The sequence below is a fragment of the Neovison vison genome, chromosome 7 (assembly GCF_020171115.1).
Source record: "Neovison vison isolate M4711 chromosome 7, ASM_NN_V1, whole genome shotgun sequence".
In the NCBI taxonomy this organism is placed as follows: Eukaryota; Metazoa; Chordata; class Mammalia; order Carnivora; family Mustelidae; genus Neogale; species Neogale vison.
Genome location: NC_058097.1, coordinates 96,812,778 through 96,837,146, shown reverse-complemented (window position 1 = coordinate 96,837,146; position 24,369 = coordinate 96,812,778). Strand labels below are relative to the sequence as shown.

The following is a 24,369-nucleotide window of genomic DNA, read 5'->3' as shown; positions in this document are numbered from 1 at the left end:
ATGTTCAAATTTTACATAAATATTAGTTTCAGGTAAAAAAAAAATCTTATTTTCCAGTATGGAGGTTCCTCAGAAAGCTAAAAATAGAAATACCCTACAAACCAGCAATAGCACCTAGGTATTTACCCAAAAGATGCAAAATTACAGATTCAAAGGGGCACATGTGCCCTGATGATCACAGCAGCCCAAGCGTCCACCGACTAAGGAATGGGTAAAAAAGATGCAGTCTATACACACACACACACACACACACAGTGGAATATTACTCAGCCATAAAAAGAATGAAATCTTGCCACTCGCAACAACATGGATAGAACCGGAGAGTATAATGCTTAGGGAAATAAGTCAGTCAGAGAGAGACAAATACCGTACGATTTCACTCAGATGTGGAATTTAAGACACAAATGAACACGGGGGGAAAAACAGAGAAGTAAACCAAGAAACAGACTCTTAACTAGAAAGAACCAGCTGATGGGGAGGTGGCAGGGAGGTGGGGGACACAGGTGATGGGGATGAAGGAGCGCACCTGTGGTGCTGAGCAGCGGGTGTCGGGTGTCGTATGCAGGTGCTGAGTCACTGAATTCTACAGCTGAAACTAATTTTGCACTGTATGTTAATTAGCTGGAATTTAAATAAAAACTTGGGAGGAAAAAAATCCTCGTTTTCAATTAGTCCTAACGACGCAAACCATCTAATTCTAGGAGTGCTAGCTGTGTCTCCTGTCATGTAATGTGTCCATTTTGTTGCCTGTTAGTACATCCGCCAGAGAGGAGCACAGGGCAGAAAGAGAAGGTGGAATCTGCTTATTTTGGTCCTTCCGAGCTCTTCTGGGAAAGGTCAACACGCAGTAACTGTGAACTGTGCTATTGGACCACAGACCAAGCTCAGGCTCAGGTTCTCTCTGCCACCCTGTATATTGATAAGCAAGCTTCTTCCACTATTTTTTTTAAAAGATTTTATTTATTTATTTGAGAGAGAGAATGAGCATGAGAGGGGAGAAAGTCAGAGGGAGGAGCAGACTCCCCATGGAGCTGGGAGTCCGATGTGGGGCTCGATCCCAGGACTCCGGGATCACGACCTGAGCTGAAGTCAGTTGCTTAACCAACTGAGCCACCCAGGCGCCCTCTTCCACTATTAGCTGGAGATTTTTTTATCAGGAAACAAAATCATACTTTAATACTAATCTAAATAAACTAAGAATGAAAAATTATAAATCACCTTCATTTAAAAGTCACATTCCAAGGCCCTGTGAGAAATGGATTTTCATTAGTCTGCTTATTATCCTGCATGATTTCCTCATGATTCTCCTCCTGCGCTGTTAGCTACAGAAATAAACGCGACTTAAGCTTGTGAGTATCCATGCACACAAGGGAGTGGGGGAGACATGTAACGCATAGAGGGCGACACAGGAAAATGCTGGACTCACGGTTAAATTCTGCACGTTTGGTCTCCTACAGGGCTGTGTGGTGAGATCTTGGACAACATCTTAACACTGTTTACCAGGAGGACCTACCGTGTTCAAGTGAGTACCAAGTACCACAGGGATACCACGAGAACTGGCATACAGCTACGTGCCTTCTGAGAACTGAGCCCAGAACGTGGGGCTGAGGAAGAAAAGCCAAACTATGCACAGAACTATCTTAGAAAGCAGATGAGGTAAACACCAAAGCAGACTATATGGAGACTCAAAAACAGAGGAGTCTATTTTTGGGTAATTCAGAAAAAGCTTCATGGAAAAGGAAACCTTCTTCACTGGCAAACAAACAAAGGGACCAGTGGAGACAATAATTTCTGGAAAACATGAGCAGAAAGGCCTGAGCTACGCTTGATTAAAAAGGCACTTCTGGAACTATGATTTGCTCAGACTGTATTACTCCTCCAGCGGTCACATGATCTCCATTCAGTCCCTGATACAAACTTACACACGTCCCAGATACTCAGCAGGCCCTGAACGTACGGGCTGCACCCCGCAGGGCACGGTGCCCTGACAAGTACTGGCAGTCTAGAGCGACCCTCACACACCGGCCCGGGCCCCTGGATACGGAGGAGACGACGTGTATATTTTTCTCAGACCACAAGGTGCTTCACGATGCGTGAGGGGTCAACTGCAACCACGAACTAGAGGAGCTTGCACCCCTGGCTCTGTCTGAAGCTCAGCCTCTTCATCCGTGAGGTGACCAGAGCGACAGCAGCTCCAGAATGGAACGCTCCGAACAGGACGCGGCTCACCAGCAGCTCGCTGTGAGCGTGGACGGTCGTCCCCCGTCCCCGTACAAGGCTGGCTCACTCCACAGGAAAGCAGCCACCAGCTCTCGGACCGTGTCCGTAAATGCTGGATTGCCCAGTGACAATCCTGACTGTTAGGAATATTCTGGGATACTTTTCTTAATAGTTTCTAGCTTCTTCCTCTAAAAACTGGATGTAGTACTCCCCATCTTCACTCTCTCTATATATTATATAGTACTGAAAGATCCCCCCGGGGCTCCAAGCACCCCGGAATGGACCCCTTCTCAGGAGGAGACCCCCGGACCCAAAAACTGAGCCGAGTCCACTGGTCAGATGCAAACAGCACGAGGTTTATTGAGTAGACACAGGTACCTGCGGGCGGTCAAGTCTTAGGAGGACTCGCGCGCCAGCCCTTAGTTCAGGGCCTTTTTATGGGGTTTGGGGAAGCGAAAGCATACGTACAGAAGTGGAAGCATGGTTACAAAGTTTTCATTGGCTGGTTTGAATGTAAAGGCATACTTGGCGCGCGGGAATACCCCTGATTGGTTCGCTCAGCATCCTTCATTTACATAGTGGGAAGTTACTTTCATTGGTCGTTAACAAAAGGGAAACAGACAGTATTGGCTAGATTTCAATCCTTCATTAGCATGTAGACTGACCATCGGCATTGGCCAGACTACAATCCCTTATTAGCATGTAGACTGACCTTTCAACATTCCTTGTAGTATCTTATCACTTTTTACAACATGGGAGGAATGTTTAAGGGAGTGGGAGAAGGGGGTGTTGGCTAAGCAAAGAGAAGGGGGAAGGAGGGGGAAAGGGAGGGAGAAAACCCTTTTCATTCCCCCATTTTCTTTTTGGCCCGAGTAAAATCTTTTACTTTACTAGGGGCTAATCTCCCGCTGCCCTATTGCATGATATTGTTGGGTTAATACCATGGTTTGGACAAGCGACAATCTATCCTTTACGAATTGGGTTATTCTGTTAATGATGTATGGCCCAAATGTTAGAATTAACATTAAGAGCATTAAAGGTCCTATTAAGGAGGTTATTAGGGAAGTAAACCAGGGTGAACGATTCCAAACTCCTTCATACCAAGACTGTTGAGATTCAAAGTCTCTTTTACGCTTATCTAGCCTTTCCTTCAATTTGTCTAGAGTTTCTGTTACTACTCCAGTCTGGTCGGCAAAAAAAACAGCATTCTTCTCTGAGAGCAGCACAAAGGCCACCCTCTTTTAGGAACAGTAGGTCTAAGCCTCTTCTGTTTTGTAAGGTAACTTCTTTGTTGCAAATCTCAAGGACATTTGCAAACAAAGGGAGACTTCTGCCTTACAAGACTGTGATCTCTGCAATATAAACATTTGTTCTTCTTTCAGGGCAGTCAGGGGTGCCTGTGAAATGTCATACATATTACCAAGGGGAGTGGGTGGAGAGGGGGTGCAAGGCACCAGCCCCTGCTCCCTCCTCAGCCAGCCTCCAGCTCCCTCATCAGTACTGGAAACAGTACTCCCCATCTTCACTCTATATTGTGCCCAAGGTTTCGAGTTCCCTTTGAAAGAAAAGTGTTACCAAACTGCTAACCTCTGGGATTTTATTCAAGCCGTGAGCATACCTTTCCGAAGTAATGAGGGAATTTGTGCTGATCTTCAATGACATGGGCAAACCCTCCTTGGAGGCCAAAATCCACAGCGAAGTAAGGTAAGCCTCTGGGCACCTAAACAAACAGATAAATCACATATGAGCACAGTCTGGCTCAGGAAGTTCCTGAGTCCCTGCTCCTGCTCTGAGACGTGACAGTAATTAAGCACCCTTCTAAGACAAATGTATATAATAAATTTCCAACTCTAGAAATACTTGGGCAATGACCTAACTTTCAAAGTGAAACATTTCATTTGGTAACCTCTCAGCCAGACAGCTCTCCATAACATCCAGCAATTATAATCAAAACCAACTATTTTCCTGTCTTTGGGGAAAACAGGAAAGAAAAGGTACCAACGTTTTCCTTAGACTACAAAGAGAATAAGGACATGGTTTCTTGTATTTCCCTCACAATGCAGAACAGGGAGAGGCATACCCATATACATAGAGTTTTGCTTATAATCTGAGACTTTACTACTACTGATTTACCAAAGGTAAACTAAACCCAATCACATTTTTTTGATTAACTGAAAAAATGGGTTTAACAATAGTTCATCAACCTCATTTCAAAGTTTATCCAGGATTAACTATTATCTTTTCTTCTCTCCTTACTATACACACACACACTTACACACACACACTCAGTTTGAACTCTACCTTGATTGGAAAAAGTCCATAATTTCTGGCTTTATCAATTAAGTAGATGGGTCTCCTTGCAAGTTTTCCCTCCAAGCCCTAATTCTGTCACTACACATTATGCAAGTGGGTCGTGATCCTAATATACAGCTGGCACTTACGCATTTTTGACACTGAATCACACATCTATTTAACTGTATGTATTCTATATTGTGTCCTTGAGAAGGCATGACTTGGAAGGAGATAATACAGTATGGTGAAAAGACAGTGGTCATCATGAAATAATATAAAGCAGTTAAAATTAGGGCTTAGAAAGAGTTGTTCATGTTACAGGAAAAGCATAAGAAAAAAATCAGTTTACAAAATAGTTTATAACATAAAATGCAGAGAAGTGGGTAGCTATTTTGTGCCTTTGCTTTTTCTTTGTATTTTTACATTTTTAATATACGATAAACATGTATGACCTAGAAAAGAAAAAACAAAGTCAAAAGACAAAGTCAAGGAGTCGACCACAGCTCTGCTTCTTAGACCTCTGTAAACCCCAGGGAAGTAATTTAACATTTCTGACTCTCATGACAACTGGAAGGATGAACTAGGAGAAGGCACGTAAAGGGCCTAACCCAATGCATGGCAAAGAGAAGGTTCTTCAAACACTACAGCCTCTTCTGTCTTCCAAACAACAGTGCTTTGTCCAAACATGGTGGTCAAAGAAAAAAGGACAGAAGACTCCGGGAGAATATTTCTGTCATCTGAAGAAGGCCACCACGTGTGCGTCATGAGTGGGAATGGCTACAATGATACAGAACTACATCAACTAATTGACAGTACTTCCAGGGAAAGAGAGAACTTGAGGAAGCGATCTGTGATGACGCTGCCCATGTCTTCCGCTTGCATCACGCTGTATTTGGCAGAATAATGGCCCTAAAATATGTCAGTGTTCTAATCCCCTATTTGCCATGAATGGATCACCTCATATGGCAGAGAGACTTCCTAGGTGCAGTCAACTTATGGATACTGAAAGGAGGAGATATCCTGAAATGGGTCCACATGGGCCCAATGCAATCACAAGGATACTTGTAAGAAAGAGTCAGGAGAGTCACTGTCAGAGAAAGCCTGGAAAATCCCACACTGCTGGATTTGAAGATGAAGGTAGGAACCACATGTCATGCAATGTAGAAGCCTTCTAAGACCTGGAGAAGGGAAGGAAACGGATTCTTCCCTGTGGCTTCCAGAAGGAATGCAGGCCTGCTAATGCCTTGATTTTAGTCCAATGAAACCCATTTCCTATTTGGGACCTCCAGAATTATAAGATAATAAATATGCATTCATTTAAAACACTAAGTCTGTGGTAATTTGTGACATTACCAGTAGGAAATGAACTTACACACCAAGAGTCTCAACAGCCTGTGATGTGACTACCGGGCTTTTCCTACTGGTACATGAGGAACAGGAGCTGCCAGGGGCCTCTCTGTTCTCTCCCCGCAGGCCACAGAAGGGAAAACCTGACGCCCTGCCAGAACGGCTGTGAAAGATACTGACAGAATTATGGCAAAACATTGATGGTAAAAAACAAACAAAACAACAAAACCACCAGTAATATTTGAATTTTCCCCTTTTATACTCCAGATCTCACTCCTAACTTCCTATAACTGTCCTTGAGTTTGAAGGTCTCTGGGTAAACCCGAAGTTTCCTTGACATGGACCTTCCTCAGTTTTAAAAATCCCTAAGTGTGCTTTTCAATTAGTTATTACAAAATTAAACTTAAAATCATACTACTTAAAAGTTCAGGAAGAATTCACAGGAAATAATAAATTAGCCCTGTGAAAAATGAATACCTTTCTTAACAAGTTAGTTAGGAACACGCAGCTGTTCTGCAACAAACACACAGATTTCCCTTGTTTGTTCCGATGAACTTCACACAAACTTCATGCAAGCAAAGAAATTAAGATCCAGAAAAGAAAAAAAAAAAGGGGGCATTAAAAAGAAAGGCTAACCTCACCAAATATAAGTCAAAAAAGAATCAGAATGAATTACCAGTATGGAAATCTCTGCTAGAAGCTAAGGACCTACCTGGGGGGGTGGTGTGAATCACGCCACCCCATGAAGCAGATAAACACTTATGAGACTACCAAGGACACAGAGCTTGAAAAATAAGTATAATGAGGTTCTTCCAGAATAAAAATAACATTAAAGTAAGTCAAGATTTGTGCTCAGAAACACTTTCATCATTTTCAAAAGACAGTGGAAAGCTCGTTAACTTAAAAAGTGACCTCCTTTGGAATTATTCCTAATATGCAAGTTCTCTTCACAGTTCCAGCCACATAATTGCCAAATCCTAAAGCTAAGAGGTTATCTGGCTCATTCCCTCTCTGCTGTGACTCGCAGATACTAGGTGGTGACTTAGAAAAGGCAGCTGTTGGTATTTTCGCAAAGCTTTAAAGTAGAATGCACAACCACCAATGCTACAAAGACCGGTTTCTCATTTTCCATATTGGTTAAGTTAATATTAAAGCCCTCGAGGTAGTTAACCCAAGTCCTGTGCATGTTCTAATATCTAGAATAGGTAGTAGATGGTTTACCCGTAAGAAAACTGCATATACAGAGTAATGAATGGAGAATAATACATTTCTTCTATAATTTCTACTTGGAAATATTTTCAAACACCATTAACATCAGGTTATAAAAGAATATTTAATGGCAATGGAGATGATGTGAGAAGTGAAAAACTCGGGCACAACAAATATGCCTACGTCAGATACCTTTTTCGACAGAGTCACAGAAAACAAACAAAGAGGATGTTTGGGAGGAATGGTTTTTGTTTTGTTCTTAAATTTCAACAGCAAGTAGAGAGAAGAAGGCTGGAGACAATGTTTTACCTTTGAATTAAAACTATCTTCAGTAATACAATGAAATTTCTATCTTCTAACTAAGATACAATAAATGTAATAAATCCTTAGTTAATTTATATCAGGAGTTTGGCTTTCCAAAAGGAGAAACAGAAGGAAAATGGGCTAGTGTCATCTACTAGAACATGGGTAAGCATATTTAAAAAAAAAACTTATTAAAGTTTTAATTTAGGGGCACCTGGGTGGCTCAGAGGGTTAAGCCTCTGCCTTCGGTTCAGGTCATGATCTCAGGGTCCTGGGATGGAGCCCCACATTGGGCTCTCTGCTCAGTGGGGAGGCTGCTTCCTCCCTTCTCTCTGCCTGCCTCTGTCTACTTGCGATCTCTCTCTCGTCAAATAAATAAATAAAATCTTTAAAAAAAAGTTTTAATTTAAATAAAATATTCTGGACTTTGCAGATTATATGGTCTCTGTTGCAACACTCAGCTCCGCCCTCGTGGCATGAAAGCTTCCAAAACAACACAGAACCAAGTGGTGCAGCTGTGCTCAACACAACGTCATTCACACACTCAGCAGCGGGACAACAGTACAGGCTGGAGTGCCCCTCCTCCCACCCCGGACCCGAAGCCCCCCTGGGTCCGCAGTCCTCTCTGTTCTGTTCCACTGCTTATAGGAGTGCCTGGTAAGTAGCTGCCACTCAACTAGCAACTGTACAATAAATAACTTCATGAATAGAAGAACACCAAGGAATCCACAGTTCTGTTCTACTGCATTTGTATTTCTAGAAAAGAGAGAGGTCATTGCCGGAATATTCAACTCAAGCGTAGAATGTCTAAGAGATAGTCTAGCAAATCAAGACTAACTGGGAAACGTGGTTAGGAAACTTCACCAAAGAATAATGAAGCCATAATCTAACTCAACCACTGTTTTACAGGAACCTACCAGGGAGTCTCTGTACAAAGGAAAAAAGAAAATGAAGAGGAGCCTATAGGAGAATATTTCCCTCATTGTAATTCGAGCGACAAGAAGGCCCCTCTCACACATGTCCCACGGGGGCTGCAAAGCCCAGGACGGAAGCTCCTCCGGCTGAGTGTGATGCTGTCATCGCCAGTTACAGGCACTACACGGGGACAGGCCAGGAGGTCAGGAACACATAACACAGAAACATTTGAATAAATGAGCATTTGCTAGACGAAGTAGGATGAAAATAATCTCTTATTCTTAGAACTCCTTCACCTTTGGTCACTCAGCCAAATGGCCTCTTTCTCAAATATCATGTGAAAATTAATGAAGATCCTAAGATCCTAAGTACCAGGATCATTTCTTATACAAGGCGGGGGGGGGGACACTTACAGACTTTCTGATGTCTTTTGAAGACAGATCGATCAATTTCTTATTCATAGACCATTCTTCGTCAGACTCCATTATGGCTTTCTAAGAAAAAGACATTTAACAATGAAAAAGTAGTTTATAAGCAAATACAAAGAGATAGTTTAAAAGTAAAGTAATATAGTGAATTAATCAAAGAATATTATAATGATAGTTCATTATTTTGAATGGTTAAGGCTTTGTTATTTAAAATTGGACCTTCTTGGGGTGCCTGGTGGCTCAGTGGGTTAAAGTCTCTGCCTTCAGCTCAGGTCATGATCTCAGGGTCCTGGGATTGAGCCCCGCATCGGGCTCTCTGCTCAGCGGGGAGCCTGTTTCACCCTCTCTCTCTCTCTGCCTGCCTCTCTGCCTACTTGTGATCTCGGTCTGTCAAATAAATAAATAAAATCTTAAAAAAATAAAATAAAATAAAATTGGACCATCTTGATTTTTTGAAAGTCCTTTCTTTAGCCAAGATAATTATTTTACTCATTCTTAATTCTTGTACTAACTTCAAGCCCAACTTTACATGACAAACACAATCCTTTTAAGACTAAGCAGTTTAATATTGAACGTAAGTTTGCACATATTAAAGTTCACAACTTCCTTAGCTCATTCATAAAAATCTATTCAAATAAACTTGTTTAGTTTGACTGCCCTTTTCCAAATATCAAGAGTGATTTATACGCTCTGTGGCAACCAAGCACTTGAACTATCTCTGGCCCCATAACAAAGCAGTAAAAATGCAGGGAAAGAAAAAAATACACAGAAATGGCATTATAAGACTTTCTATGCTAAGCAACAGAACTAGTATTTATGGAAAAGAAATATTTAGTAGAAAAGCCGGGATAATGAGTACAAAATACTCTCATTTTTGTACAGTAATCATTATTAATGAAGCAAATATTAAACCTACAATTAACATTCAAATAAGCCCAATTTCAAAACATCAGCTATACTGCTGTTCCGTATTTAACAGTCATGGGCTGGTGCTTGTGTTGACACTAGACGGTAGCATATTCAATATAAAACTGAAGCCAGATCAAGTAAATCCATCTTTACTGATCAGGCAGGGGGTTCTGTGTAGAAGTGACCCAGCCTCCTACTGACTGATGACATCTCTGTCACCCAACAGGAGCTGACAGTGGCTGTTTCACATCCTGCCCTATTACCTCAATGCCGACAGTCACAATCACCTAAGACTCTCCTGAGGAATTATTGAAAAAAAAACAAAAAACAAACTTAAGAAAAGTATAATAACCTCTTTCCCACTTGATTCTGTTTAACATAGAACTAGCCTGGGTTTGGGGATTAACCAGCTTATTCTATTTTAACAGTATAATCCTTAAAATCCAAGAGCCAGTTGTTTTTAAAAATCTCTAGAGAGTGGTACCTGGGTGGCTCAGTCAGTTAAGTGTCCAACTCTTGATCTCAGCTCAGGTCTTGAACTTGAGGTCATGAGTTAAAGCCCCCCATTGGGCTCCACACTAAGTGTGGAGCCGACTTAAAAAAATATCTTGGGGCACCTGGGTGGCTCAGTCGCTTAGGAAGCTGACTTGATTTCAGCTCAGGTTATGATCTCGGTGTCCTGGGATCAGGACCTGTGTCAGGCTCTGTGCTCAGCGGGGAGTCTGCTTGACGATTCTTTCTCCCTCTCCCCCTCTCATGCATGCTGCGTCCCCTCTCCCTCAAGTAAGTCAATAAATCTTGGGGAAAAAAATCTCTATAGAGAAAGGAGACTTTCATTGTCTCATTAACCTTAATAGGTTTTATAATCTTTCTTATTGGGATGTACAGTCCATATTAATGAACTTGACCATCCTGTATTGTCTAAAAGTTGCATTGGAACGTCTTTCTATAGCACTTCGCAAACATGACCCCCTTTGTTCACTGCACGTGTTATTAATTCACACATGGCTCTGCACATAAGCATTTATGCTCGTCTGTAAGTCACACTGCATTCAGCTCAGTAGCAAACCATGCTTTCAGTAAAAGCTGCCTGAATATTACAATGACACTTAACTGATTAAAAACTCTAGTAACTGTATGTCCAAAAAATGTACGTCAAGGTTGGACACTGGTTTCTTCTGACAAATAGCACAATGAGGTATTAAATACTAAAAGAGCAGTAATTTATTTCAGCAACTGTAACCTGTACTATTTGTATGTAACTATTGTTAGGTCTTGTGAATTTCAGTAGGTTTTCTAGAATTAGGACGATAATTTTGACTTGAGAGTACTTCAGTGGAAAACCCTGATTTTTCATTTGAGAAATGAGAAATTAAAATAGAAACTATAAATGACCACGTGACAGTTTATTCATACTTATAAATAAGCATTTTTTTTAAAGATTTTATTTATTTATTAGACAGAGATCACAAGTAGGCAGAGAGGCAGGCAGAGAGAGAGGAAGAAGCAGGCTCCCTGCGGAGCAGAGAGCCTGATGTGGGACTCGATCCCAGGACCCCGGGATCATAACCTGAGCCGAAGGCAGAGTCTTTAACCCACTGATCCACGCAGGCGCCCAATAAGCATGCTTTTTAAAGGTCAAAGTTCTAAATGTCTCTCCACAGAATTTTGTAATACAGCAGAATTTTTTTGTGTGTGCTTTACTTCATTTCCTTAGATGGAATTTGATAGAAGTACATAGGAAAAAAAATACAAGAAAAAAGGTAACCGTATTCGTAAAACAGCAAGGTAGCAGAAAAGTATGCATGCAAAGACCATCCCCAAATACCTTAAAATAGATGGGAGCCATCTCGCCCACTTCCTTTGGAAGAGGAATGCACTCATAAACCATATGACCATGCTTCTTCATGCCCATGTATGTTTCCAAAAAGATGCAGTCCAGTCCTTTATCTTCAAACATCTTTACCAATGATTTTCTGAACATCTGAAGGAAGGAACATGGCTACGTAAATAAAGCACTTGAAAAAAATACAAACCATGAAAACAGTAAAAGGTAAACTCAATCCCTTTGAAATAAAAAATAAGTAGCAAACAACAGTTAAATTCTGTACTGTTACCTTATAGCTACTTTACTTTCTAAATCTACTACATAATTTCACATATTTAAGCAACATTTCTTTAAGAATTGGAACTACTCTGCACAGTTTTATGTATATATTGGAAATGGTTCCAATAAACTAAAATAAGTAAAGGAAGAGAGAAAAACAAACTCAAGTAGTAAAATATGCAGAACTGACAGCAAAATCAGAAGAAAACATCCACAAGCCAAAAAAGGTACTCCTGGAAGGTAGGCGTGGAATTTCTTGCCAATCGTCTGCCTGGGCTCACAGCATCTCTCTCTGCTGGTTCCCATGTATGTCTGCTGACCCTTCACAGGTAACCTTGCACATTCAAGTGGTCCCCTATTTTCACAGAGAACGTGTCCTAGCAAATGTATGAAAGTCTAACATGCTAAAGTTGAAAAGTAAGATTGTTTTCTTTTCCCAAAGAACTCAACATTGTTATAACATCCCTCCTTGTTGCTATCTTCTACTTGCTTATTTCCTTACTTATTTCACACTCGTAAGCCTGGGGGACAGTTGTTTGTGGAGCCCAGACGTGCAGTCTGGGACATCCACACGGATTCACGGGACAGCCTGTGTAGAGCAGGATGAAGCCAGGGGCTTCAGCAGGGGAAGACAGGGGGCCAGGCTGAAGACTAGGAGCCAGAAGTCAACTCCCCACCACCACCAAAATGTCTAAGAATCCTAAATTCAAACGTGGCCTTGTGGAGTGTCATATGTTTGTAAAGTGCTACTATATTTGCCTAAGGAGGAGGAAGAAGCATTTTTTACTTAAATTTGTGAGCTGATTTGTAACTTTCAAATATTAAAAATTTTAAAATTATGGTCGTAGATCACATTGAAGAAAATACAGAGAGATCCCATATACCTTTAACCCAGTTTCCCCCAATGGTAATACATTACAAAACCGCAATCCAGTATCACAACCAGGATATCGACGTGGATACAGTTAAGAGGCAGAGCAACCCCAGCCCCGTGAGGATCCCTCCCACCGCCTGCTCACGGCCACATTCTCTCCCATCACAGCAGCTGCCGGCAGTGGGCTCTCTGCTTCTGTAACCCTAGCATTTCCAGTGTTCCATAAATGCAATCACAACATCTTTTGAGGTTGCTTTTCTTCACTCAGCATGACTCCCCAGAGATTCAACCAGGCTGTCATTCAGACACTGTCCAGGACAGCCACGTGGAGACGGGTGCGTAGACTCCCCACCCGGCCTCTGCTGACACCCAGAACGGTGAGAGGCGATGGTTTCTGGCTGCATAGGGGACCGGAGTTCTGGGATTCTTTCAGGTCTCCCATAATTACTTATTACTGATCATTCATTGCTTTTCTGTTTTATATTCATTTTAAGTAGAAAAAAAAAGAAATCAAGTAACTGTAACCTGATGTCAACTAGAAAGACATCTAATAAGCAACGGACACAGGATTTGCTTTTTGTTTCTGACCACAGCTACAGAGAAGTCCAACACAGTCTCTTTACTGCAGACACTCCATTTGTTGGTAAACCCCAAAGCCTTGGCTAATAGCCTACGGGATTGTAGACTTTCCACCTATAATCTCATTATAAGGTGACCATGAGATAAATCATTATAAATGACTAAAGATGATTGTTTCCCCTTTTAAAAATTCTCTGACATTGGTACTAGATAAAATTAAATTAATGGAGACATTGCACACACAAATGAGGTTAAATTATGATAAAAAATTAAAAATATATAAACTATTGACCTGGATATCTACATGGTAAAATTAATTATTCAAATTTTGCAAATGCCAAAGCTCTAATTTGATTTCTGCAGATAAAAAAAAACCCTTCCCCCAAAAGCTGTTTTCATTAAACTATTTCACTTTCCTCTTCCTAAGAGAAAAAAAGATGAATTATTTCCCAGCCTCCCTGGGACTTGGGTGGGGACATATTTAATTCTGGGCAATGGAATGCATATAGAAATGGTAGTGCCACTTGCATGACAAGTGGCTTATATGTCACTTGAAACAGTTAAGGGGTAGTGTGCCTTTGTATTCATTTTCTTTCATCCAAGGAGCTGAAAGAGAAGGACTCCACCACAAAAGAGCCTTATCATGGAAGGAGTGTGGATACCTGACTGAATGTCTACAGGCAATCTGCCTTGGAGAACTGCCTAACCCACACGGGAATAAGACATAAGAAATTAACTTTTGGGGTGCCTGGGTGGCTCAGTCAGTTGGGCGTCTGCCTTCAGCTCAGATGATGATCTCAGGGTCCCAGGATCGAGCTCTGCATTGGACTCCCTGCTTAGCAGGAAGTCTGCTGCGTGGGGGGATGCTCTCCCTGCTCTGCCCCGCCACTCTGTATTCTTGTACTCTCTCTCTCTCTCTCACTCTCTTTCTCGAATAAAAAATTCTTAAAAAAAAAAAAAAGAAAGAAAGAAAGAAATGCACCCTTGTTGTCTCCAACACTGTGAATTAGGTTTTGTTTGCAACAGCAGTGAAGAACGTTAACCACATTCTTCCCTCCACTCAACTGTATGTCCCAACGGTTACCTTCATAGGCCTTGTATCACATGCGCAAAAAAAATTAAAACACAAAACCTAATGGGAATATACAACTGGTTCTATAACATAGGTTTTTTAGGTTGTCTCTATTTTGTTACTATGTTTCTGAATTCTTATTATGAATATATTCAATTAATTGTTATTTATTTCATTACTAAGTTTTGTGGTAAGATAATCTTACATGTTAGGAAAAGGAAAATCGGGGCACCTGGGTGGCTCAGGTCATGAACTCAGGGCCCTGGGATCAAGCGTAGCGTTGGCTCCCTGCTCAGTGGGGAGTCTTGCTTCTCCCTCTCCCTCTGCTCCCCACACCGCTCATGCTGTCTCACTCTCTAATAAATAAATAAAATCTTTCAAAAAAAAAAGACAAAGGAAAATCACCACTAGATTAGAACTACATATTTTAAAACTAAGCTTTTTTGAAGAAGGTAGAAAATGGATAAAAAGCAGTAGCAGCAACAATGTTTGCTCACAGCCCTCTCCTGCTTTAACTGTTTGGATGCTCGTTCTGGATACTCTCTGGGTAACAGTGAAGAAGACAGACTCCAGAGGTCATGAATTAAAAATGAAAACTCAAAAGACCTAAGTTAGCAGTGATACAAGAATTGCTCAATATTATATATAAACATCATGCAAACACTTTTGGGGAGGGCACACACACACTGAAGTACTTCTCTCTGCATATAAAACCTTTAATTTAAAAATATGAGTTTAACGATATAAACTGAGGTTATCCACTCCTCTAAAGCAGAATTTTCCCAAAGCTCAATATAACACATACACTACACATGTTGAAATGATATTCATTCCTTAAGTTATATGACAACCAAACACTGAAGAAACTTTTAGTTCATTATTATAAGATACCAAAACTATTTTATGCTTCAGAGAGATATAGCTACCCCTTGATACAGGGATGACATAAACTTCCCATATTTCTTGTAGGAAAAAACTCTATCCATTGGGTAATCACTATTTTCCACATTTCTAAACTGTGACTATTCGCCCAACTGCCATTCTTCATTTAGTTAAACACATCTGGACTAAAATATCTTACAATATATTTTAAGTAAACTATATACTACAGAGTGTTGCGATTCTTATTTTGCCGCATTACAACAATTCAGGTAAATATAAGTACAAAATTTTGAAATGAAAATTATTTTACTTAAAAATATCAAAGCTATTTTGAATTGATCATGTAATATTAATACTATAATTTATTCAAGTTTTCTAAATAGAACATGTCTAAAGATAAAGTTATCCCAAGATAAATATTATGAGACAGCATACAACGTATATATTTAACTCTATAACCTTCACAGAGCAACCACTCAAAATGACATTGAAGTAATTTTTAAAACAGTCCAAACTTACCAGAACAGAAAGAATGAGAGAAGAATCACCAAAACTCAGATGACCCCAAAATATCTGACCTAAACCCTGGGAAGCTGGTTCACCCTGGGTGGCGTGTGGTGCGTGGCAGGTTAGCAGGGAGAGGACAGAGGAGGCGGCCACACTGCACTGCAGAAGCCTCGGAAGGCTCAGGAATTGGCAGCACCAAGTAGCTGCAGAAGTAGAGTGAAGGTGTAGCAAAAAGCAAACGGCATGGATGAGGTCTTTGGAAAAAAGCGATTAATACTATGTTCCTGGACACTGGCAGAACACTACAAGGTTATTCTTTGGAGAAGGTATACGATAAGGTTGCTGGGCTGGGAAAACCCAACATAGCTGGGAGTTTACAGTCTGAAAACAGGGGCATCACAGGAGATGTTACTTAGGGTTCAAATTCTACCACCCCAGCCTTCTTCCCCAACTCAGCTGCCAGAACACTAGCAGGCTCTTTGGGCTGCACTTGCTAAGAGCCAGAAAGAGTGATCTCTTGGAAGTCTGATCGCCCCATGAAGACACCTAACGGTCTAGTACTGGAGGTTTCCCAGTGAAATGGCCCCATCACACCTTTCCACAGTGAGGCCCACTGTACATAGTGATCTCGCCACCACACCGCTCTTCTGAGGGACTTAAAAAATGGGCCTACGGTGTCTGACTGTAACATAGGCTCAAACATACCTGTCAGATGGGTGAGAATAACTTTAAAGGGGACCTAGGTTTCACTATGCATATTTAATGAAACTAAAAAATTGGCTCTTATTCAGTCAGAATCTGTGATTATTCCCACATGCTGTGCTGAAACTTATCTTTGCATTTTTTATTAAATAAGATCCAAAATTAAATTTAAATGCTACTAGAGGATGGAGCTAAAAATCACCTAAAAGGAGTTGCTCCGTCATTTGTAAACCTTATTTTTTCCTAAGTCAAGTAATTTTTGTTATATATTCTCTAGAAGGCTGGAATAACCATAGGATATTTAACAGACTTAATTAATCTTAAAATTTTTTAAAGTTATTTAATTTTTAATTAATCTCTCACTCAGTGTGGGGCTTGAACTCAAAACCCCAAGATTAAGAGTCACAAACTCCACTGACAGAAGCCAGTCAGTTGCCCCAATTTGAATTTTTATAGATATTCTTATACATATTTGAAAATAAGAACAAAGAAACTACATTTCTCTAAATAAGCTCGAATCAGATCTTTATTTGCTCACTATCTTATACTAATAACTGGCAAGAATTTCTTCTTTTATCACAAGAAAAGAACCATAACGCTGTTATTTGTATTAAAGAACTTGGCTTTTACTCCCTCATTCAATTTTCCATAAAGCATATGGCTCACAAAATCCACTAAATTATAATGTCACCTGTATAAGAATACACCATACCTTTGGGCAGAATTAATGATTTTATGCACGCATTTCTCATAACACATGGATTATCTTGTATTTCTGTACTCAACAACTACTGAACTGAATAAAATCCTTCTTTACCCACCTCAATGTTTTCCATCAAGTAGCTTAATTTCTTACAGAAATATAAAACACACAGACCAGATTCCTGTATTATTTAAAATCTTTTTGGCACTGTATTTTGCTCTAAGTTAAATCAGTTTAGCATGTATAAATTTTTAAAAGACATTCCAGAAAAGTCTCAAAATAATCCAGAAAACCAAATTTGCATACTTTCCATTTTAAATTATTTACTGCATTGGCATCCATCACTAGAAAAAAAATTTTTTTCACATCAGATATATTTGTCCACATTCTCGCCCATACTTGGCCACAGATGCATTAAAACAGTCTGCCCTTCACCTTTCACAGCATAAACTTAAAAGGAGTAGGAGACTGAATTTCATAAAAGGCAGTCAAAATATCTCCTCTTTCAGCATTGTCAGCATGACACAAAGACAAAGTATGCAGTCTCTTCTGAAGTCTTAAAATTTTCACAGTTTCTAACTAAGGGTCCCTCTAACCCCTGTTCAACTGTCAAGTATTAGAAAAACAAGAGTTTTCTTTCTTTTCTTTTTTGGTCATTATGAGGTCTTGAAATAACTCAGGAGCAATTTCACCCATGTTGTGCCTTTCACTTTCTTACAGAATCAGACACACACACACACACACAATCCTTGAATTCAAAAGCTGGGCGAGGTTATAAAGGGAAAAGTGTAGCAATAAAGGCTGATAGCGAAAATCACAGAAGCAGAGGCCAATTCCATTATAGGAAAATATGGCCAATGCTGGATATGAACCTCTGACTTCCAAAATTTATTTTTATTATTTGAAAACATCTTTCCTTACGGCTATAATCTATCAGCTCACTGTGCTAAGAATCATCATCTCATGTTCCACGAACGCATGGATTAGAAATCTTACCTTGATATTTTTAAGTAAAAATACTAATTCGTCACAGTTTACTTAGTATGCAGAAACTTTCAGTTGTATCCCTGAAACGAATATGTTATACATCAATGATACCTCAAAAAAAATTTTTTTTTAGAAAAGCTTTCAAAACATGGAGTACATAAGGGAAATAAAATTAAAAGGTAGTGAGTAGTGAAAGCACCATGGCCCACAGGTATACATAACTAGGGAAATGTGTACTAGTGTGTAAAAGTTCAGAAAGGAAAATCACTGGACAAAGGTCTAGAAAACCCACTGAAATTTACAAAAGCAGTCTGTAAAGATTGCTCAGGAGCATTCCTAGGGTAAGCATGATCAGGCTGACCTGAATTTCCTCCCAGATGTCTTCATCCAATAAGGTAGCTGCTCTGTGATGCTGCAGAGGGACGACAAGGCAGTGGCCCTCGGTGAGCGACCGGAAGCTGGGCAAACATAAATACACCTACGGGGAACACATGGCGAAGTGAAACGTTACCCTACAGACTTTCTGTTGTGACAAATGAGCCCTGGGAAACACGGCTAACGTTTCGTAAGGTCTATTTGTTTACAAGCAATGTATTTTCTTTCAATATTTTTAAAAATAGAGGACATTTTCCTAAACTTTTAAAGGCCATGAAGATAGATTTTAACAAATGGAAATTTACAGCACAAGTCTCAATTTTAACTGTTATACGGATATCAGAGTTTACCCCAAGGCAAAATGAATGACACTTTATCCTTGATGTGAGAAAGCTTTTTGCTTCTTGAAACAACACAGTTTTGGGCAAGAATGAAAAAATACGTGGGGTGGTGATGATAGAGAAGTCTAACTGGTTCCTATAAACTAGGCATTCCTTCTGTCACTGGCTGAGCAAAGAGAATGAATTCAACTAAGACAGAAAGGAAATGTGCTCCGAAGGGCTTCACTGCTCTGTTAAGTTCTATCTACTTAAATACATGTATTACCTACAAACTGGTGCTGTTTTTTCACTACACACAAACTGTCTTTAACAAAACAAAAAGGTCAGTTAGTATGTATGCAGTGAGCAGTGCTCATGAGGAACATAAATAATATTCTGCAAAGGGGCTTGGTCTTACGTTCTATCATTTTTTGCTTGGTTTTGGTGAGAAATATTTTATATGGCAGACAATATTATTTAACAAAATAATGCAAAGCTTTAAAGCTTTGCTGAGAGGACAAAGTAGGAGTAGATACAGAAATTTATCTAAACTGATAGTAAAACCATAACCACATTCAAAATTAAAGCCAACATCAGTACTGATTCATTAACTGTAACAAATTTACAACTTGTAAACTGCTTACTGCTGTCTGGTGTTAACAAGAGAGGAAACTGAACATGGTGTATATGGAACTCTACTTTCTTCTTAATTTTTCTGTGAATCTGAAACTGTTTTAAAAAACAAATCCTACTTTAAAAAAATCAGTGTTAAGGTGGATAGATGACTTTTATTTTTTAAAAAGGAGAGAAGGGAGGAGAGCTGATGATCAAAAGTTATTTCTAACTCTGTGACTCCAATGAGAACAAACACTGCTTCATTAACATATTTGTACTGAGACATTAATTTTAAATATTAGACATTCAGGGTGAGGGAGAATTACTGAATTGCTCTGAAATACTATTTATTGTTTCAACTTAATGGCAAAGTAATTCCTTAGAAACTCAAAATCATATATGATTAACTTGGGTAATAACTAAAGAAATAATTTGCTATTGTTTATTCAGATAAATTAAATGAACTGTTAGTCACATATTGTAGGACACAGAAGAAATTCCTTCTAATCGGTATTTCAAATATTTCTAGATTAAAATATTCTAAGACAGGGGCGCCTGGGTGGCTCAGTGGGTTAAAGCCTCTGCTTTCGGCTCAGGTCATGATCTCAGCATCCTGGGATCGAATCCCACATCAGGCTCTCTGCTCAGCAGGGAGGCTGCTTCCCTTCCTCTCTCTCTGCCTACTTGTGATCTCTGTCTGTCAAATAAATAAATAAAATCTTTTATAAATAATAAAATAAAATATTTGAAGACAAAAGGCAAAATGTTGATGGTAATTTCTAGAGCAAAGATAGCACAAATAAAGCATAGGTAGAGAAAGGAGAGGCTCAAGTGGTTTTTTAAATGAAACCAAAGGGCAAAGATGAACCCACAAGGAGACAAACAGATCAGCCAACTCTTGGGACATTCAGGCAAAGAGAAGGATTTAATACCATTAGAAAAAACAGCTTGGAAAGGTGGATAACCTGACCACAGAAGAGGACCACCAAGGAGTACGGGGAAAGGCAGGTCGTAAGAAACAGAAAACGTCTGTTCACTGGCCAGTTTCATGGGTGGACTGAGAAATGCCTACTTCCCCTACACAGGAAGCCCAGGACAGGTCCGTACACTTGGCACCTCTGTGCCTCCCCGCATGCAGCCTGTCCCCAGCACTGGGGACTAAAGAACCCCCTGGAAAAACTCCAAACTTCTCCCCAAGCACAGCAGAAAACACTGAAGGGTTACTTTATGTTTGATCTGTTCCTATGCCTATAAAAGGTGGGGATCAGACTGAAGAGGAATGAAATATTCATAAAGTTGTAATTACAAAAGTTTTACTGTTTATGTAAAGGTCTGGAAAATAATTCAAACAAATACAAGTAACTGGTTACGGTAGGGGTTTTTTTTTTTTTTTAAAGATTTTATTTATTTATTTGAGAGAGAGAAACAGTGAGAGAGAGCATGAGCGAGGAGAAGGTCAGAGAGCAAAGCAGACTCCCCATGGAGCTGGGAGCCTGATGTGGGACTCGATCCCAGGACTCCAGGATCACGCCCTGAGCTGAAGGCAGTCGTCCAACCAACTGAGCCACCCAGGCGTCCCCGGTAGGGTTTTTTTAATTGAATAAATTTTAAATGGGATTTTTACTTTTACCTTTCTGATAAAGTCTGGAAGGAAAGAAAGAATTAGAAGAAGGGTAAGGAAATAAAGAAATGAAAATACAAACTGATAAGTTGACAGTCTTATACAAATATTAAACACTAGCGTTGGAATGGAAAAGCCAACACCAGTTCTTTGGATTCCTAAGGTGTATCTCATGTACGTGAGAAACAAATTAATACACAAACACGCGTATGGACAGGGCCCAAGCTCTCGGTTCCTGAACCAGCTCTCATTCACTCAGCTTCCCCCCACCCCCGTCTCCATTCCAGCTACGCTGGCCTCCCCGCTCCGTGAATGCCGAGCACATTCTGAACTCAGGGCTCTTCACTCACTGATCTCCCTTCCTAAAACAGGGGTCACTCCCAGCTTCATGGTGCTTGCTCCTTCTGTCTTTCAGAGCTTTACTAAAACACCTCCTCAAATAGGCCTTCTAGACCACTGTCTCAAAAAATCCTATCATTTTATCCATTTCCCCACTTTATTTGCTTTAGGACAACACGTCCTTCAATGAGGACAAGGATTACTTTATTTTCTGCCCTATTTTACTACAACACGAGCTCCACAAGTACAGGGGAGTTGACACTCACCCAGCAACTAATGACCATATCACATACACAGTAATGACTTACTTATAAGAATTAAGTCACCAAATATTTATTGAAATAAGTGACTACAAACATATTCTTGACATACAACGGGATATATGTCTGGTGAACAATGGGATACGTGCTTAGTGTACACGACTAAGACTGACCTTTGTCCTCATGGAACTTACAGACTATTAGGAGAGGGACTCGATAACCAAGTAAAATACAGTGAACATTTTACAATTATGAGATATTCTATAAAGAAACAAATAGGTTCTATAAGCAAGTAAGGGAAGGAGCAGAAACCACTTTAGAATGAGTATTTCTGAAGTGATTTTAATACTAAGAATCAAGTGCCGACCGTGACAATGAGGTCACACAGCTGGTAAATGCCGAGCCGGAAGCTGAGTCCAGGCCGGCGGGCTCCCGAGTGCAGAGCCTCAGGCATGACCCAACACTGCCTCTCTGAAGGGCAGAATCACACAGAATGTGAGCTTCCTGTCACCTAAATATTCATACTCGCTCTAAGGAAGATTCTAAGAATCATGGGAAGTTAGAGAAGAAAAGTATACGAAACACAGAAGAAGAGAAGCAGAGAGACTGGAATCCTGTGAGAGTCTCAAGAAAGAGGCCAATCTGCACAAGGCACTCCATTGCTTCCTCGGGGCAATAAACGTTCTACTTCTTACCTTAACACCTATGGCCACAATAAGGTGCTTGGGAAACTGAGAGCTGTCAAAACAATACAGACATTTTTCCATTTGTGCAGCAAGATGCTGGTGCTCGGCAATTGCTTTCCTCCTCTGGTTCTCTTCCTCTTCACCAGAATGTTCTCTCTCAGCTGCTTTGGAGACAAACATGTCATCTAGAGTGTAATAGTCTCCATCTGTTTTTCCCATAAACTGAAAAACCAAAATAACAGTAGTGAGGAAAAGGCAGTGGTTAACATATTATTGTACTGCTGCTACTGAAGTCCTATCTGTGAGTTCTAGGGTAAAACTTTTAAAGTAAAAAGAAGAAGAAGAAAAACATGATTAAAATTTTTAGCTTGCTTTTCAAGGTCAATCAATAGTCAACAACATCATCATCACAGGTCAAGTTTACCAAGTATCTACCATGTACAATTTTACGCAATGTGACTGTTTTTTTAGTCCCATGAGAATGAGACCATTATTGCTTCCATTTAATAGATGAGGAAACTGAACTACGAAGAGGTTAAGAACGACTTTCATTTTAAAAATCAGCATATGCTCTGTAAAGAACATAAACATTTTCAACTCTATCTCCAGGTGGCTTCTCCACACCTCCACCAACATCAGCTATAGCCAGGGTGATGCTCTTAAAACACAAATTTTATTGACTTATTTTGTTTATATCCTCAGAGAGCTCTCCCTTGTGAATAGGAGCAAGTTCAGACTCAGGTTTGGCTACTGAATTATAGACAGACAAGCATGATGGTTAAAAGCTGGGTCTCTCTAGTCAGAATGAACATAGCAAAGTTCTGGCTCATCTCTGTCTTAGCCCTGGGCAAGTTATTTAATCTTTGTGCTCCCTGCATGCTTTGCTTCCTCATTTCACAACGGTTATAACCATACTATCTACCTAGTAGGTTATCTTGCTGAATCCTCACAACACATGCCTGACACACAGGAAGAACTCCATTACTATTACTAGTATTGGTAACTCTATTAGTAACTAGAGCCACCATTACAATTACAATCTTCTTCATAGTCTGGCACTGATGACCTTTCTGGTCACATATGATCACATCCCTAACTTTATGCTCTGATCATCATCCTATTTTCAGTCCCCTAAAACACTAACACCTTCAGGCTTCATACACACTGCTCTCTGACCAATTCTGCCCCAACTGTGCCATTCCATTCCCACTGCTTTCTCAATCTGAGGCTTCAATTTAGTTGTTGCCCCAAAAAAGAACCTTCCTGGATCTCCCAAGACCACTGATATGGCACTACCATTAGTTTCACAATGACCACACTATATCATAATTGCTCATGAACTGTGTTTCCTTCTACTAGACTAAGTTCTAAGTACTTTGGTACTTAGACCAAAAGAGAACTCTCTTCTCTTTTTTATCATCAAATATGAAGCAAAAGCAAGATGCTTAGGTTTTACCAAACATTTAAAAAGATTTGGAAAGCACTAGAATGGCTGTATTTATGTCAGAGAAAGCAGAATTGAATGTAAAGAATATTATGGACATAAAAGGTCATTTCACAATGATAAAAGGGTCATACCATCAAGTGGACGTAACAATACTGAAATTTATTCACCTAATTACTGAGTTTAAAAATATATGAAGCAAAAACTTGATAGAACTGCAGAAGAAATACACAAATCCACAAATGTAGTGAGAGATTTAAATACCCCTCTCTCAATAATTAATAGAACCAGGCAGGAGAAAATCAATAGGCATATTGAAGACCTGAGCAAACTATGAACCAATTTAACCTGACACTGACAGAAAGTCCAATATCAGCAGAATACACATTCTTCTCAAGTGCAGAGAGAATATTTACCAAGAGATGAATCTGTGGTCCTAACACAAGTCCTAAAAATTTAAAAGGAGTCCAGTGACATAAAGTATGTACACTGAATACAATGGAATTAAATTAGAAACCCCAGCAGAAATACATTTGGAAAACTGCCAAGTATTTGGAAATTAAATAGCCCAGTTCCAAACAACCCATGTATCCACCAAATAAATAAGTAAGAAAATCAGAAACTATTTTGAAGTACAATAAAATACAGGTGAATTTGTGGGATGTTGCTGAAG

At 39.9% G+C, this 24,369-nt stretch overlaps 1 protein-coding gene across 2 annotated transcripts in view; it reads right to left on the bottom strand.

Moving 5' to 3' along the window:
- Positions 1 to 24,369, bottom strand: part of CWF19L2 (CWF19 like cell cycle control factor 2) — a 156,322-nt gene that overhangs the window by 26,222 nt on the left and 105,731 nt on the right. For both annotated transcript variants that reach the window (XM_044257725.1, XM_044257726.1), the window contains exons 13-17: positions 22,262 to 22,474; positions 18,398 to 18,514; positions 11,452 to 11,607; positions 8,700 to 8,780; positions 3,839 to 3,940 (exon numbers count right to left, since the gene is read on the bottom strand). In XM_044257725.1, the coding sequence (XP_044113660.1) occupies positions 3,839 to 3,940; positions 8,700 to 8,780; positions 11,452 to 11,607; positions 18,398 to 18,514; positions 22,262 to 22,474 (669 nt within the window). The remainder of the gene's footprint in view (positions 1 to 3,838; positions 3,941 to 8,699; positions 8,781 to 11,451; positions 11,608 to 18,397; positions 18,515 to 22,261; positions 22,475 to 24,369) is intronic.